The sequence below is a fragment of the Oncorhynchus tshawytscha genome, unplaced genomic scaffold (genome assembly GCF_018296145.1).
Source record: "Oncorhynchus tshawytscha isolate Ot180627B unplaced genomic scaffold, Otsh_v2.0 Un_contig_3970_pilon_pilon, whole genome shotgun sequence".
Classification (NCBI taxonomy): Eukaryota; Metazoa; Chordata; class Actinopteri; order Salmoniformes; family Salmonidae; genus Oncorhynchus; species Oncorhynchus tshawytscha.
The window spans coordinates 233,554-251,309 of NW_024609706.1; the positions used below are offsets into that span (position 1 = coordinate 233,554).

General features: G+C 47.4%; 1 protein-coding gene across 2 annotated transcripts; it reads left to right on the forward strand.

Moving 5' to 3' along the window:
• The first annotated feature begins 301 nt into the window (after nt 1-301).
• Nucleotides 302-17,427, forward strand: LOC112230190 (metal transporter CNNM1-like). 2 transcript variants are annotated; one of them, XM_042317128.1, is made up of 10 exons: nt 302-2,088; nt 8,441-8,584; nt 9,603-9,743; nt 10,108-10,277; nt 11,076-11,166; nt 11,400-11,545; nt 12,128-12,368; nt 14,333-14,437; nt 14,633-14,740; nt 16,230-17,427. In XM_042317128.1, exons 1-10 carry the CDS (start codon nt 654-656, stop codon nt 16,307-16,309), a joined length of 2,661 nt encoding a protein of 886 aa, XP_042173062.1. In that variant the 5' UTR covers nt 302-653; the 3' UTR covers nt 16,310-17,427. The 2 variants fall into 2 exon arrangements, with proteins under 2 accessions (XP_042173062.1, XP_042173063.1); XM_042317129.1 differs by lacking the exons at nt 14,333-14,437; nt 14,633-14,740; nt 16,230-17,427 and adding an exon at nt 12,440-12,704.
• The last annotated feature ends 329 nt before the right edge of the window (nt 17,428-17,756 follow it).

Here is a 17,756-nt window from a genome sequence, read left to right on the forward strand (position 1 = left end):
TTTGGAATGATGTTTTTGTAGGTGCAGTGCAGGTAGTAGCATAGGCTGCTATTTGTCCGTGCGTAAAAACAGATTCAGTTTGGGTGTAGAGAGTAGAACAGCTAGACAGAGTGGGGGGGTTGATAAGGAATCTGATCATTAAGTCTTATTATATTCACCACTGGACAATTACTGGGGAAGTAATCTGGAATGGAAACTTCCTGTGTCCTGTTTCTGTGTGTCTCAGTACGTGTGTCTCAGTACGTGTGTCTCAGTACGTGTGTCTCAGTACGTGTGTCTCAGTACGTGTGTCTCAACGTGTGTCTCGGTACGTGTGTCTCGGTACGTGTGTCTCGGTACGTGTGCCTATTGGCATTCGTAGCCGGCATCTTCGTGCAAAATTGCATTACGTCACTACATAATTCTGGTGAATTCTCTCGCCCACCAAAACAAGGACTTGACTACAGGCGGCCAGCCAGCCACCCGCCCCGTTAGCTGCATGGTGTAGTAGAGTAGAGAAGCATCATCAGCATCAACAACAACACCGGGAAATGCAGCTGCTGTAACGGAACTGGTCCCCCACCCACCACCGGCAGATGGAGTGTGAGCGCGCCACCGCCACGTGACACGGTCGGTTCGCATCTGTAGTGTGGCGGAGAATCTCACTCTGCATCATGGCTGCGGAAGATGTAGCTGCCCGGTCCCGAACCGCCCCCCTCTTCCCCAGGGTACCCTTCTCCCCAGCCCGGCTGCTGTTCCTCTCTCTCCTCTCCCTCTGCCTCATCCCCTCCCCGTCCCTCGCCCTGCTCGGCTTCCGTCCGGAGGAGACCGGGGGAGAGCTGTCCGTGGACGACGGGGTGCTGAAAGCCACGGAGGGAACCCGCTTCATGCTGCGGGTCTACTACGCCTCATCCCCACAGAGGCTCAACCGGACCGCTGGGGCCAGAGCCAACGCCGCTCCCTGGATAGCATTCATCGAGGAGCCGAGGCCGGGGAGAGAGGGGCAGGTCCACCCGAAGCGGAATATGTGCATGGATAAAAACGCCAGGAGCTCGGATATTGAGATCTTGGGCTCTTTCAAGTCCGCTTCGAGTCAGAACTCCGTGTTGGTGGAAGTATTGGCTAAGAACCTGCGCAGGGGAGAGAAGATGAAGTACTATTCGATTTGCGCCTTCGACGGGTCCAAATGGGAGCACTACCGGACCCGGGATTTCTGGGTCGCCGTGGTGGAGCGCGGGGCCGAACCGGACCTCTGGCTTCAAGTGTTAGTATCGGTTCTGTTACTGGCCCTCTCGGCGCTCTTCAGTGGCCTGAACCTCAGTCTGCTGGCGTTGGACCCGGTGGAACTCCAGGTTCTGCAGAACAGCGGCACGGACAAGGAGCAGAAATACGCGAGGAAAATCGAGTCCGTGCGGCGGCACGGTAACTACGTACTGTGCACTTTGCTGCTGGGCAACGCGCTGATCAACGCGGCGCTCGCAGTGTGGATGTGTCAGATCCTGGGGATGACCTGGTTGTCCACCATTATCTGCGCGTTTGGGATCTTTTTCATTGGGGAGATCCTGCCACACTCTGTTGCGTCGCGGCACGGCCTGGCCATTGCGTCCAAAACCATCTGGGTAACCCGTCTTCTCATGGTTCTCTCCTTCCCCATCTCCTACCCCATCAGTAAACTCCTCGACTTCATCCTCCACCAGGAGATCAGTAACTTTTATACGCGGGAAAAACTCCTTGAGATGCTGCGCGTGACCGACCCGTACCACGACCTGGTTAAAGAGGAGCTCAACATCATACAAGGCGCGCTCGAGCTCCGGACCAAGACCGTAGAAGATGTTCTGACTCCGCTAACCGACTGCTTCATGCTCACCTCGGAAGCGGTGCTAGACTTCAACACCATGTCGGAGATTATGCAGAGCGGCTACACGCGCATCCCGGTGTTCGAAAACTTGCGGTCGAACATTGTGGATATTCTGTTCGTGAAGGACTTGGCGTTCGTTGACCCGGATGACTGTACCCATCTGAAGACCATAACACAGTTCTATAAACACCCCATGCACTGTGTGTTCAACGACACCAAACTGGACGCCATGCTGGAGGAGTTCAAGAAGGGTAAGGAGGGGGGGGAAGTAAGATCACCCAAGAAACTCTAGAAAAGATAGTATAATGATTGTGTCTCTCCTCTCACTCTCTATCTTTACTTTTCTCCCTCCCTCTCTCTGGCTCCATCCCACTCCCCCCTCACTCTTTCTCTTTCTCCCCGTCTCTCCCCCCCCTCCTCTCTCTCCCTTCTTGGCCGAGTCACTGGTTTAAGCTCCTATTGTTAATCTCCATAGACTACACCAGTTTACATGTCGGGCCAACCAGTGTCAACGTAGTGATATAAAGTAACTTCAGTGAGATTCTCTCTGTGGAAACAACGGTTGTCTGCTCATAAGAGGCGCTGTACCATAGTGTGACTAACAGGGATATCCCATCCCAGTGATAGTCTACTACAAAGAGAATAGGGTGCCGTTTGGAATACAGCCTTGGATATAGCCTATTCCTTATGGGCAATTTATGATGATATGGGCAGGTAAGGTGGCTTGGTGGGTGTGTCTCCTGTTGACCAATAGCAGGGCGCCATGTTGCCATGTGGTCTGTGTCTGTTTATGGGGGAAGAAGGCAGTGTCAGCGTTTCTCATGTTGTTGCATGCAGAGGCTGTACTAGAGGAACACATGAAGGACACCTTCAGTAGATGTATGTGTTTACACTGTCTCGACCCGTATTCATAAAGCATCTCAGAGAAGTAGTGCTGATCTTGGGTCAGTTTCTCCTTTTAGATCACATAAAGAATTATATTACATGGACAAGAGGGACCTGATCCTAGATCAGCACTCAGTATAATCCACACAAATTAATAGATAACAAAACTGTGTGTGTGTGTGTGTGTGTGTGTGTTTAAGAGAGAGCGTTTTGAATTGAATTGAGAGCACAAGCTTGACAGAGAGACAGAGGGATGAGAATGTCATGGTGACAGAGAGAGAGACATAAAAGGCTGTTATCTTTAGAATGTCCTTTCCTGTCATGACACCCCCTCCCCTCTCTCCCTCCACCCATCCATCGCTCCGCCCCCCAGAGAGAAGACATTAAATATTCAGAATACACTTTCGCCCTCTTTCTCTCCCTCCCTCCCTCTCTCTCTCTTCATCTGTCCTCTGTGATGCTGCATTCAACACAGCCACAGTGTGTGTGTGTGTGTGTGTGTGTGTGTGTGTGTGTGTGTGTGTGTGTGTGTGTGTGTGTGTGTGTGTGTGTGTGTGTGTGTGTGTGTGTGTGTGTGTGTGTGTGTGTGTGTGTGTGTGTGTGAGAGAGAGAGAGAGAGGCCATGACTGTGTGTGGTGATGCTGCAACCCCATTTAGTCAGAAATCAGCAAAGCGCCAGTACAACAGACTACTCCCTCCCTACCACAGTGTCTGTAGCCTTTATAAGCAAGTGCACAAGAGTGTATTCCAACACTGAACTAAAGCCTAGAGACACTAGGTGTGGGAGCTGAGCTAAAGCCTAGAGACACTAGGTGTGGGAGCTGAGCTAAAGCCTAGAAACACTAGGTGTGGGAGCTGAGCTAAAGCCTAGAGACACTAGGTGTGGGAGCTGAGCTAAAGCCTAGAGACACTAGGTGTGGGAGCTGAGCTAAAGCCTAGAGACACTAGGTGTGGGAGCTGAGCTAAAGCCTAGAGACACTAGGTGTGGGAGCTGAGCTAAAGCCTAGAGACACAGCTAGGTGTGGGAGCTGAGCTAAAGCCTAGAGAGCACTAGGTAGGTGGGAGCTGAGATAAAGCCTAGAGACACTAGGTGTGGGAGCTGAGCTAAAGCCTAGAGACACTAGGTGTGGGAGCTAAGCTAAAGCCTAGAGACACTAGGTGTGGGAGCTGAGCTAAAGCCTAGAGACACTAGGTGTGGGAGCTAAGCTAAAGCCTAGAGACACTAGGTGTGGGAGCTGAGCTAAAGCCTAGAGACACTAGGTGTGGGAGCTGATTATCACATCAAACCAAACATTGAAATAGCATGTGTGTAAGAGCTGACCCAACCCATATAAAGATCTGACAGAATATCTCTCTCTTCTAATTCTCTTCAATGAGGAACATTTGGACTTGGAATTTGGTTTACTTTCTTAATTGAAATGGAATTGACAACCCTACTCTCCATGTTAACCCATTACTCTCTCTCTCTTTTCCTTTCTCTCTCATTCTCTCTCTCTCTCCCTCTCTCTCTCTCTCTCTCTCTCTCTCCCTCTCGCTCTCTTTTCCTCTCACTCTCTTCCTTTCTCTCTCATTCTCTCTCTCCTCTCTTTCTCTCTCTCTCTCTCTCTCTCTCTCTCTCTCTCTCTCTCTCTCTCTCTCTCTCTCTCTCTCTCTTTTCCTTTCTCTCTCATTCTCTCTCTCCTTTCTTTCTCTCTCTCTCTCTCTCTCTCTCTCTCTCTCTCTCTTTCTCTCTCTCTTTTCCTCTCGCTCTCTTTCTCTCTCATTCTCTCTCTCTTTCTTTCTCTCTCCCTCTTTCTCACTCTCTCCCCCAGTCAGAGTGAGACACAGTCAGAGTGAGACACAGTCAGAGTGAGACACAGTCAGAGTGAGACACAGTCAGAGTGAGACACAGTCAGAGTGAGAGACAGTCAGAGTGAGACACAGTCAGAGTGAGACACAGTCAGAGTGAGAGACAGTCAGAGTGAGACACAGTCAGAGTGAGACACAGTCAGAGTGAGACACAGTCAGAGTGAGACACAGTCAGACACAGTCAGAGTGAGACACAGTCAGAGTGAGACACAGACACAGAGTGAGACACAGTCAGAGTGAGACACAGTCAGAGTGAGAGACAGTCAGAGTGAGAGACAGTCAGAGTGAGACACAGTCAGAGTGAGACAGTCAGAGTGAGACACAGTCAGAGTGAGACACAGTCAGAGTGAGAGACAGTCAGAGTGAGACACAGTCAGAGTGAGACACAGTAAGAGTGAGACGCAGTCAGAGTGAGACGCAGTCAGAGTGAGACACAGTCAGAGTGAGACACAGTCAGAGTGAGACACAGTCAGAGTGAGAGACAGCCAGAGTGGGCAAAGAGAGGGGAGCACAGTAGGAACAGCAAGGAGATCTCTTGTGGGCGCTGTTGGGGGGGGCTGCAGCTGTGTGTGTGTGAGAGAGAGAAAGAGAGGGTAGCTGCAGCTGTGTTCAAGGATGTGTGTTAGGTGTTGACTGTGTTACATAATGGCTGATGATGTAATCTTCAGCTGCTGGTGTCTGCAGTGCAGTCTCTCTCTCACTCTTCCTCTCTCTCTGTCTCTCTGTCCCCTCCCTCTCTCTCCAGGGGGAGCCCTGAGCAGTCTCTGTACAACTCAATCACCCTGCACGCCCCCTCCCACCCCCTACCCCCTCCAACCCCTACCTCCCCTCTATTCTCCTCCTCCCTCTTCTTCTCCTCTCCTCACTCATTCACAAACAAACACAATGAACCAGCCTCCCATTCCTTCCATCTAAATCACCATCTCACAGAACCTTTAACATCAACAAACAGTAGCAGAAATAGACCATATCTAACTAACAAATCAACTAGACTGTTTATCTTAAACGATTCCCCATTTACTCTGGCTGTGTCTCTAATAATACCCCCCTGTTACCATGGAGATGACTCCTCCCCCATTTGTGCATCCCAAATGGCACCCAGTTTGATTGTTTCCCTCTCGTTCTCTGTGGGCCCTGGTGCACTAAATAGGAAATAGCTGTGCATCATCCCTCTGCTGGGAAGATTGGCGTCACTAGGGCCTCCTGGGTATTGGTGTGTCACTGGGCGATGACCCAGGAGTGTGTATTCTCTAGAAACCAAACGGAAGCACACTGAACAAAACGGGGAGGGTTATTTCTTCCATTTCCAAATGTTGTGCAATGAGTTGCTACGGTGTGCTCTAATGAATACACCCCCCTGTTGTGTTTCTACTAGATCGCTTACTGCTTCTATTCCTGTGGCCTCATGGTAGATGTAGTCTGTGTGTTTGTGTTTCAGTGACACTCTGATCCAGAGAGACTTACAGTTAGTGAGTCATTTAGCAGACACTCTGATCCAGAGAGACTTACAGTTAGTGAGTCATTTAGCAGACACTCTGATCCAGAGAGACTTACAGTTAGTGAGTCATTTAGCAGACACTCTGATCCAGAGAGACTTACAGTAGTGAGTCATTTAGCAGACACTCTGATCCAGAGAGACTTACAGTTAGTGAGTCATTTAGCAGACACTCTGATCCAGAGACTTACAGTTAGTGAGTCATTTAGCAGACACTCTAATCCAGAGAGACTTACAGTTAGTGAGTCATTTAGCAGACACTCTGATCCAGAGAGACTTACAGTAGTGAGTCATTGAGCAGACACTCTGATCCAGAGAGACTTACAGTTAGTGCGTCATTTAGCAGACACTCTGATCCAGAGAGACTTACAGTTAGTGAGTCATTGAGCAGACACTCTGATCCAGAGAGACTTACAGTTAGTGAGTCATTTAGCAGACACTCTGATCCAGAGAGACTTACAGTTAGTGAGTCATTTAGCAGACACTCTGATCCAGAGAGACTTACAGTTAGTGAGTCATTTAGCAGACACTCTGATCCAGAGACTTACAGTTAGTGAGTCATTTAGCAGACACTCTGATCCAGAGAGACTTACAGTTAGTGAGTCATTTAGCAGACACTCTGATCCAGAGAGACTTACAGTTAGTGAGTCATTTAGCAGACACTCTGATCCAGAGAGACTTACAGTTAGTGAGTCATTTAGCAGACACTCTGATCCAGAGAGACTTACAGTTAGTGAGTCATTTAGCAGACACTCTGATCCAGAGAGACTTACAGTTAGTGCGTCATTTAGCAGACACTCTGATCCAGAGAGACTTACAGTTAGTGAGTCATTTAGCAGACACTCTGATCCAGAGAGACTTACAGTTAGTGAGTCATTTAGCAGACACTCTGATCCAGACTTACAGTTAGACATTTACAGTTCCAGAGAGTGAGTCATTTAGCAGACACTCTGATCCAGAGAGACTTACAGTTAGTGAGTCATTTAGCAGACACTCTGATCCAGAGAGACTTACAGTTAGTGAGTCATTTAGCAGACACTCTGATCCAGAGAGACTTACAGTTAGTGAGTCATTTAGCAGACACTCTGATCCAGAGAGACTTACAGTTAGTGAGTCATTTAGCAGACACTCTGATCCAGAGAGACTTACAGTTAGTGAGTCATTTAGCAGACACTCTGATCCAGAGACTTACAGTTAGTGAGTCATTTAGCAGACACTGATCCAGAGAGACTTACAGTTAGTGAGTCATTTAGCAGACACTCTGATCCAGAGACTTACAGTTAGTGAGTCATTTAGCAGACACTCTGATCCAGAGAGACTTACAGTTTTAGTGAGTCATCCAGCAGACACTCTGATCCAGATCCAGAGACTTACAGTTAGTGAGTCATTTAGCAGACACTCTGATCCAGAGAGACTTACAGTTAGTGAGTCATTTGAGCAGACACTCTGATCCAGAGAGACTTACAGTTAGTGAGTCATTTAGCAGACACTCTGATCCAGAGAGACTTACAGTTAGTGAGTCATTTAGCAGACACTCTGATCCAGAGAGACTTACAGTTAGTGCGTCATTTAGCAGACACTCTGATCCAGAGAGACTTACAGTTAGTGAGTCATTTAGCAGACACTCTGATCCAGAGAGACTTACAGTTAGTGAGTCATTTAGCAGACACTCTGATCCAGAGAGACTTACAGTTAGTGAGTCATTTAGCAGACACTCTGATCCAGAGAGACTTACAGTTAGTGCGTCATTTAGCAGACACTCTGATCCAGAGAGACTTACAGTTAGTGAGTCATTTAGCAGACACTCTGATCCAGAGAGACTTACAGTTAGTGAGTCATTTAGCAGACACTCTGATCCAGAGAGACTTACAGTTAGTGAGTCATTTAGCAGACACTCTGATCCAGAGAGACTTACACTTAGTGCGTCATTTAGCAGACACTCTGATCCAGAGAGACTTACAGTTAGTGCATTCATCTTATGATAGCTAGGTGAGACAACCACATCACAGTCATAGTAAGTACATTTTCCCTCAACAAAGTATTTATCAGCAAAGTCAGTGTTAGTAGGAAAAGACAAGTGCCTTTCTTTGTTTGTTTATTTATCTCCTCAGGAACATGTCACGGGAGATCTGTTGACTCCACCAATTGGTTTTCCTCTCTTGCTATTCCCCTTACCTCAGACCCCATTCACGTAGTTAGATCCCTTTACACAGCCAAAATAAATACATTTAAATACATACATGATTTGTATACTAAAAAATGACGTTGTTTTATGTTGTAGTTTCACCTCCCACAAAGTCTATCCCCTCCATGTTTGTTAGCTAAGTCCCACAGGTTAGGGTAGTATTATGATGTCATATCCTGTCTCTCTACAGGCAAGTCCCACCTGGCCATCGTCCAGCGGGTCAACAACGAGGGTGAGGGTGACCCCTTTTATGAGGTCATGGGCATCGTGACCCTGGAGGACGTTATAGAGGAGATCATCAAGTCAGAGATACTGGACGAGACTGACCTCTACAGTACGTACACACACACACACACACACACCACACACACACACTGATAACACTCTCACACACACACAATAACTGCTGATTCTCAAGCTGATGTGTGTGTGTCTCCCTCTACAGCTGATAACGTCTCTAAGTGTTGTGTACAGCTGATAACCCTCTGTCTGTCTACAGCTGATAACCCATCCATGTGTCTACAGCTGTCTCAGTGTTGTCTCCCCTACAGCTGATAACCTCTCTAAGTGTTGTCTCCCTCTACAGCTGATAACCTCTCTAAGTGTTGTGTCTCCCTCTACAGCTGATAACCTCTCTAAGTGTTGTGTCTCCCTCTACAGCTGATAACCTCTCTAAGTGTTGTCTCCCTCTACAGCTGATAACCTCTCTAAGTGTTGTGTCTCCCTCTACAGCTGATAACCTCTCTAAGTGTTGTCTCCCTCTACAGCTGATAACCTCTCTAAGTGTTGTCTCCCTCTACAGCTGATAACCTCTCTAAGTGTTGTCTCCCTCTACAGCTGATAACCTCTCTAAGTGTTGTGTCTCTACAGCTGATAACCTCTCTAAGTGTCTCCCTCTACAGCTGATAACCTCTCTAAGTGTTGTCTCCCTCTACAGCTGATAACCTCTCTAAGTGTTGTCTCTCCTCTACAGCTGATAACCTCTCTAAGTGTTGTGTCTCCCTCTACAGCTGATAACCTCTACAGCTGATCTAAGCTGATAACCTCTCTATGTGTTGTCTCCTCTACAGCTGATAACCTCTCTAAGTGTTGTCTTCCTCTACAGCTGATAACCTCTCTAAGTGTTGTCTTCCTCTACAGCTGATAACCTCTCTAAGTGTTGTCTCCCTCTACAGCTGATAACCTCTCTAAGTGTTGTCTCCCTCTACAGCTGATAACCTCTCTAAGTGTTGTCTCCCTCTACAGCTGATAACCTCTCTAAGTGTTGTCTCCCTCTACAGCTGATAAGCTCTCTAAGTGTTGTGTCTCCCTCTACAGCTGATAACCTCTCTAAGTGTTGTCTTCCTCTACAGCTGATAACCGTTCTAAGCGTCGTGTTTCTCACCATGAGAGGAAGCAGCAGGACTTCTCCATCTTTAAGCTGTCGGAGAACGAGATGAAGGTGAAGATCTCTCCCCAGCTCCTCCTCGCCACGCACCGCTTCCTCTCCACAGGTAGGCCCACTGTGATGTCACTTCCTGTCCACTGTGAGGTCACTTCCTGAGTGTTAAATAATGAAATATATCATCTCTGTGGAAGTAAGTTGTTCTCAATTTGAGGCCTGGTAAAAAACAACCCATTGAATAGTAAAGAATGTTTACCAGTTATTACAAATGACCTTTTTCTTATTACTTTTCCACTGACTCTCTCATGTCTTCCTCTCTATCCCTCTTTCATCTCTCCCCTTTTACTACCCTCTCCTCCTACCTCTTCTATTCCTCACTCTCTCCCTCCCTCCCCTCCCTCCCTCCCTCCCTCCTCCCTCCCTCCCTCCCTCCCTCCCTCCCTCCCTCCCTCCCTCTCTCCCACCTCCTGTAGAGGTGGAGCCCTTCAAGCCAGCCCACCTATCAGAGAAGATCTTACTGCGTCTCATTAAACACCCCAGTGTGGTCCAGGAGCTGAGCTACGATGACAAGAACAAACTGGCCCCACAGCACTTCCTGTTTCAGAGAAACAAACCTGTTGACTACTTCATCCTGTTACTACAGGTATAAACGCCCGCAATAATTGTCCCTTAGCGATAAATCAAATTGATTTGATGTATGATATTGATAGGAGAGTAGAGAACTGACAGGACGGTGAGGAGATAAGTGTGTCAAAGCAGAAAAGAATTCGATCCCACACAGAGAGACACCGAGTGAACAAAACATTAGGAACACCTTGCTAATATTGAGTTACACCTCCTTTTGCCCTCAGAACAGCCTCAATTCATCGAGGCATGTACGAGGTGTCGAAAGCGTTCCACAGGGAGCTGGTCCATGTTGACTCCAGTGCTTCCCACAGTTGGCTGGACGTCCTTTTGGTGGTGGAACATTCTCGATACACACCGGAACTGTTGAGCGTGAACAACCCAGCAGCGTTGCAGTTCTTGACTCAAACCGGTGCGCCTGGCGCCTACTGTACTACCCGTTCAAAGGAACTTAACTATGTCGTCTTGCCCATTCACCCTCTGAACGGCACACATACACAGTCCATGTCTCAACTGTCTCAAAGCTTAAACATCCATCTATAACCCGTCTCCTCCCCTTCATCTACACTGATTGAAGTGGATTTAACAAGTGACATCAATAAGGGATTATAGCTTTAACCTGGATTCACCTGGTCAGTCTGTGTCATGGAAAGAGCAGGTGTCCCTAATGTGTTCTACCCTCAGTGTATATCATGTGCTGCAGGTGGAGGTGCTGGCTGCTACAACAACCCTGGTTTTATATATAGCTTGGCATTTCTAGAATATGGCTTAGACACAAATCAGGGAACTTGACCATTTCTCTGTCCTGTGTGTCCAGGGTCGTGTGGAGGTGGAGTTTGGTAAAGAGGCTCTGAGGTTTGAGAACGGAGCGTTCGCCTACTACGGGGTGCCTGCCATCATGCCCACAGGTAACTGGCTCATCACTCACTCACTCACTCACTCACTCACTCACTCACTCACTCACTCACTCACATTAACACATGAATATTGAGAAACAGCCTGAGCACATTACAAGCTCAAAGAAAACAAAACGTTTCATGAGAAACATAACAGATGACATCATCTGGACTGTCCCATTGCATAGACCAGGTAGAACACTATCTCATCCCTGTCTGACTCATTACCATCCTGTATGATTCAGTCCACAGATCCCCCTCCCGTAGCAGTGGTCTGGACCGGTCTGACTCTATGCTGTATGGGGGCAGTCTGGGCCAACTCAACGGAGGGGGGAGCGTCTACCTGCCTGACTACTCTGTTAGGCAGCTCACACACCTGCAGGTCATTAAGGTAGGCCTACCTAGACTACGGTACGGTACAGCCCCGCCCACCTCACGTTACCTGGATACACCTGCTCCAACACCATTTGGGGAACCTTGGCTCATTGCGCTCTAGCGTCTCCATGTGGCGGGCCGAGCGCCTGCAGGCTGACTACGGCCGTCAGTTGAACGGTGTTTCCTCCGACACATTGGCGCGACTGGCTTCCGGGTTAAGTGGGCGAGCGTTAAGGAGCGCGGTTTGGCGGGTCATGTTTTGGAGGACACCTGACTTGACCTTCGCCTCTACCGAGTCCGTTGGGGAGTTGCAGTGATGAGACAAGATCGTAATTGAATTTGGGAGAGAAAGGAGGTCAAATAAAATAAATTAATAATAAAGGTCCCAAATAGCACCCTATTCTTTATACAGTGCACTACTTTATACATAGTCCTATGGTCCTTGGTCAAAAGTAGTGCACTTCATAGGAAAAAGTGTGTAATTTGTGATGCAACCTAGTAGCTTAGTCAGAGCTGTGGTACAGTACAGCCTCTAACTTCGACCTATGACTATTTATGACCTACGACCTTTCTCTGACCTTCGACTTCTAAACCCCAGATCACCCGTAGCCACTACCAGAACGCCCTGACAGCCACTCTGATGGACAGCTCCCCCCAGACCCCCGACACAGACGCCCGGCCCACAGACGGGAACACTCCCGACCTCCCTGTCCCGGAGCAGAGTGGAGACCACCTCCTCCCCCCCAGAGAGACCCGGCCCAGCTCGGCCAGAACCAGAGGACAGCAGTCCTCCGTCCCACACAGCACCTCTCTGCTCAACGAGAAGAACCGCATCGTCCGTAAGTCAACCATACTGGAGGAGGGAGGTAGAGAGAGAATAGACTTACTCCCTTTGCTTACTCCCCTACAGGCAGTAAATCAGACGGTCAGAACAGCCCCAGTGACTGTGTGTATCATAACTGTCCTGTCTCTCCCTACAGGCAGTAAATCAGACGGTCAGAACAGCCCCAGTGACTGTGTGTATCATAACTGTCCTGTCTCTCCCTACAGGCAGTAAATCAGACGGTCAGAACAGCCCCAGTGACTGTGTGTATCATAACTGTCCTGTCTCCCCCTACAGGCAGTAAATCAGACGGTCAGAACAGCCCCAGTGACTGTGTGTATCATAACTGTCCTGTCTCCCCCTAAACAGGCAGTAAATCAGACAGGCAGTCAGAACAGCCCCAGTGACTGTGTGTATCATAACTGTCCTGTCTCTCCCTACAGGCAGTAAATCAGATGGTCAGAACAGCCCCAGTGACTGTGTGTATCATAACTGTCATAACTGTCCTCTCCCTACAGGCAGTAAATCAGACAGTCAGAACAGCCCCAGTGACTGTGTGTATCTCATAACTGTCCTGTCTCTCCCCTACAGGCAGTAAATCAGATGGTCAGAACAGCCCCAGTGACTGTGTGTATCATAACTGTCCTGTCTCTCCCCTACAGGCAGTAAATCAGACGGTCAGAACAGCCCCAGTGACTGTGTGTATCATAACTGTCCTGTCCCTACAGGCAGTAAATCAGACGGTCAGAACAGCCCCAGTGACTGTGTGTATCATAACTGTCCTGTCTCTCCCTACAGGCAGTAAATCAGACGGTCAGAACAGCCCCAGTGACTGTGTGTATCATAACTGTCCTGTCTCTCCCTACAGGCAGTAAATCAGACGGTCAGAACAGCCCCAGTGAACAGCCCAGTAAATCAGAGTGACAGTGACTGTGTGTATCATAACTGTCCTGTCTCTCCCTACAGGCAGTAAATCAGACGGTCAGAACAGCCCCAGTGACTGTGTGTATCATAACTGTCCTGTCTCTCCCTACAGGCAGTAAATCAGACGGTCAGAACAGCCCCAGTGACTGTGTGTATCATAACTGTCCTGTCTCTCCCTACAGGCAGTAAATCAGACTCAGAACAGCCCCAGTGACTGTGTGTATCATAACTGTCCTGTCTCCCTACAGGCAGTAAATCAGATGGTCAGAACAGCCCCAGTGACTGTGTGTATCATAACTGTCCTGTCTCTCCCTACAGGCAGTAAATCAGACGGTCAGAACAGCTCCAGTGACTGTGTGTATCATAACTGTCCTGTCTCTCCCTACAGGCAGTAAATCAGACGGTCAGAACAGCCCCAGTGACTGTGTGTATCATAACTGTCCTGTCTCTCCCTACAGGCAGTAAATCAGACGGTCAGAACAGCCCCAGTGACTGTGTGTATCATAACTGTCCTGTCTCTCCCTACAGGCAGTAAATCAGACGGTCAGAACAGCCCCAGTGACTGTGTGTATCATAACTGTCCTGTCTCTCCCCCTACAGGCAGTAAATCAGACGGTCAGAACAGCCCCAGTGAGTGACTGTCCTGTCTCTCCCTACAGGCAGTAAATCATAGTGACTGTGTGTCCTGTCCTGTCTCTCCCTACAGGCAGTAAATCAGACGGTCAGAACAGCCCCAGTGACTGTGTGTATCATAACTGTCCTGTCTCTCCCTACAGGCAGTAAATCAGACGGTCAGAACAGCCCCAGTGACTGTGTGTATCATAACTGTCCTGTCTCCCCCTACAGGCAGTAAATCAGACGGTCAGAACAGCCCCAGTGACTGTGTGTATCATAACTGTCCTGTCTCTCCCTACAGGCAGTAAATCAGACGGTCAGAACAGCCCCAGTGACTGTGTGTATCATAACTGTCCTGTCTCTCCCTACAGGCAGTAAATCAGACGGTCAGAACAGCCCCAGTGACTGTGTGTATCATAACTGTCCTGTCTCTCCCTACAGGCAGTAAATCAGACGGTCAGAACAGCCCCAGTGACTCCGTGTTCCTCAGGATGGATGAGATCTCATACATCAGAGAGGAGCACTCAGAGAGGGATGGCACCAACGGTAAGAGAATACATGGAGGAACAAAGGAGTGGGATGGAAGACTGGAGAATAAGGAGGATGTTGGTGATGAGGGAAGACATTTAACACAGAAACAACATCCACAGTTTACTATGGAGATTGATAACTCTCTCTCTCTCTCTCTCTCTCTCTCTCTCTCTCTCTCTCTCTCTCTCTCTCTCTCTCTCTCTCTCTCAGACACAGCCTCTGTTGCTATAGAAACAGACGCCCCCTCCTCTTTCATCAGTACTCTGTCTCTGAGTGGATCAGAGGACACACTGGGCAAGAAACTACTGCTCAAACTCAGTGAGTCACACACAGACCATACACAACATCCAGTACACACGCACACAAGCATGCATACACACAAATACACACACACCTTTACTCTCTTGCATTCTATCACCTGTGTGACAATCCAATTGCCCACACACACATACAACCATTTAAATCTCAACCCAGCCACTGTGAAGGCACAAACCCAACAACCCCACGCCCTGTGTCCCCTCCACCGGTCACTTTGTCATGTTAGGATACGTCCCAAATGGCACTTCATTCCCATGGGTCCTGGTCAAAAGTAGTGCACTAAATAGGGAGTAGAGTGTGCCATTTGGGATGCACACTTAGTAACAGTCTAAATCCTGAGCCTTTCTCTTTCCCTGCACCTCTGCTCCATGAACAGCTGTGTCCTAGCAACCAGTCATTCATTGGGCCCTGCCTCCCTCTGCCAAGAGTATTTTCTCTGAAGGCCCTCCTAACGGAACCCCTGGCCCCTCGCAGTGTGTGTGTACCACTCTGGCCCATCACTCTGACCTCCACAAAATCTCCCTCTCTCTCACCCTCTCTCTCCCCTCTCTCTCCCACACTCACATAGGAGAGCCAACTAGTGTGTTTCTCTCTTCTCTCTCGACTGGCCCACTGCTGAATGAGCTATGGAGAATGAATGTTAAGTGAGCCTCCCAAGTGGCACCCCATTCCCAAAGCTCTGTGGGTCCTGTTCAAAAGTAGTGCACTTAATAGGGAACAGTGTGCCAGTTGGGATGCAGACTGAGTGTTTCTCTGCTCAGTATCACAGAGCTACTTTAACTAAATGACTGTCCTAAACACCCCCCACCCCACGTGGTCCCTCTCTGAGCCAAAGAGCAGCAGAATGGTCTCTCTCATTTCAGTAAAAGGCTGAAACTGGACCAAAATCACAACACATTGCAGGAAATAAGCAATAAAAGCCCGGTCAGAAGTAGTGAACTAAATGCCATTTACAAAGTAGTTGTAATGACATTGTCTTTGTCCAATTCATTGATTCACAATTAATAGTATTAATGAAATGCAGATACTTTTTTGCAATTTACATTTATATATTTTCCATTTAAATGTATATTTATTTCAATTAATAGTACATTTATTTCAATAACATGTTGATATTTTTCAATTAAATGTAAAAATTTTTTAAATAAAAATGTATAATGTTTCAGTTAGATTTATTTTTTCCATACATGGTTTTTCTCTGTTAAATGTAAACATTTTTTCAATTTAGTATCTATATGTGTCAATATATATCTGTTTTTAAATGTATATATGTTTTTCAATTTAATATCTATATGTGTCAATATATATCTGTTTTTAAATGTATATATGTTTTTCAATTTAATATCTATATGTGTCAATATATATCTGTTTTTAAATGTATATATGTTTTTCAATTTAATATCTATATGTGTCAATATATATCTGTTTTTAAATGTATATATGTTTTTCAATGAAATGCATATTTATATTTATATTTATTTCTCCTCAGGTCACAAGAAGAGAAAAAAGTCTCGGGAAGGAGACAAGACACCTGAGGAGACATCAGAGCAGCCGCTGGTCAAGACCTAGCAGTGTGTGTGTGTGTGTGTGTGTGTGTGTGTGTGTGTGTATGGACTAACTCACACTATCATCAACAGCCTATTTCCCTCTTTTTGATCGTTTGTCAGACGTTTCTGAAACGTTTGTCAGATGTTCCAGTCACTAGTTGACCACTCTCAGATGTCCCAACCAACAGACATTCTAAAGGGAAACAGAAGGATATAACAGCACATAGAAAAGATAGACCTCATCTCCCCCTAACACCCCCACAGTCTCTGGTCTTAGACCGAACCAAATGGGAGGAACTCACTGAACCAGCGGGACGGAAGCTACCATGTCATCATGAACCTGGGTTTTTTTTTTCTTCTTGAATGTTTCATGTCGAAGTGGCTAATGGATTTGAAGACAAAGGATATCAGGAGAAGAAGGGAGGTTTTTGGTTTAAGCCACTGTCACAATTTAATTCACCCCCTCCTTACAAAATAATTGAATTGGCCCTGTTGGAGCTGTGACAAGGAAACCAAAGACTATGTAGATATCATCAGTGCACAGAAGAATATTCACCATGCGCCATTATAAAGAGCTCATCCATTCCTTCTTCAGGTGCTTTTATGGATGCTGTATCACTTGTGTTATTGGATAGTGAATGTTTATTACTATTCTCTTCTGTCCTCTTTCCTATCTACTGTCTAATGGGGGAATCCTAACGTTCACTTGAGTGGATTTTCATGCATTGATATCAATGGGAGACTTAAGTGAAAATTCTATTTAGGATTCACCCAGAAGTTGACTTGTCAGAATGGACTCATGCTATAGTGGTGTAAGGGGTTTAAAATGACTTGAGATGGTTTGGGGTTTGAATGCCTTACTAAAGAGAAAGTCTTCAATCTGCATGTTTTAGGTACTGGCTGAGCACCATGTAGATCTCTATTCTCTCAGCCCGACTGTTATCACAACTTCCTCAAACGGTTGTTATGAGAACTGACCAGTCACAAGAACGGACCAGTCTCTTCCAAATGATGTATATGAGCAATACTGAAACTCTTTTACACAGTTGTGAACGGGACACCTCCAAAAGACGCTACTAATGTAGGATACGCCATTAGGAAACATCTTGTTGTAGAGAATACATTTCTTATTTGATCTGACAAGCTGTACCGTAAGACCCATGTTTCTCTCTCTCTCGGAATTAAGATCACGGGTCTCTGCTCTGACTGGGTTTGTGCCGATTCAGGTTTGTGCCACTGCACCACGGTGGGGGGAGAAAGATGGGGGAGGAGAGAAAGGGAGAGGGGTAGAGGGAGGAGGGAGGGGAGGAGAGGCATAGAAGATGGGAGGCTAGAGGGAGAGGGATAGAGAGAGGAGAGGAGGGAGGGGAGGAGAGATGGGAGGGAGGGGGGAGGAGAGAAAGGGAGAGGGGGGTAGAGGGAGGGGAGGAGAGGCATAGAAGATGGGAGGCTAGAGGGAGAGGGATAGA

Excerpts from the sequence above, each read along its gene's own strand:
- LOC112230190 (XM_042317128.1), top strand. The coding sequence starts at position 654 with ATGGCTGCGGAAGATGTAGCTGCCCGGTCCCGAACCGCCCCCCTCTTC. Across the intron at positions 10,278-11,075 it reads ACTTCATCCTGTTACTACAG|GGTCGTGTGGAGGTGGAGTT; the intron begins GTATAAACGCCC and ends CTGTGTGTCCAG. Across the intron at positions 14,741-16,229 it reads GAAACTACTGCTCAAACTCA|GTCACAAGAAGAGAAAAAAG; the intron begins GTGAGTCACACA and ends ATTTCTCCTCAG.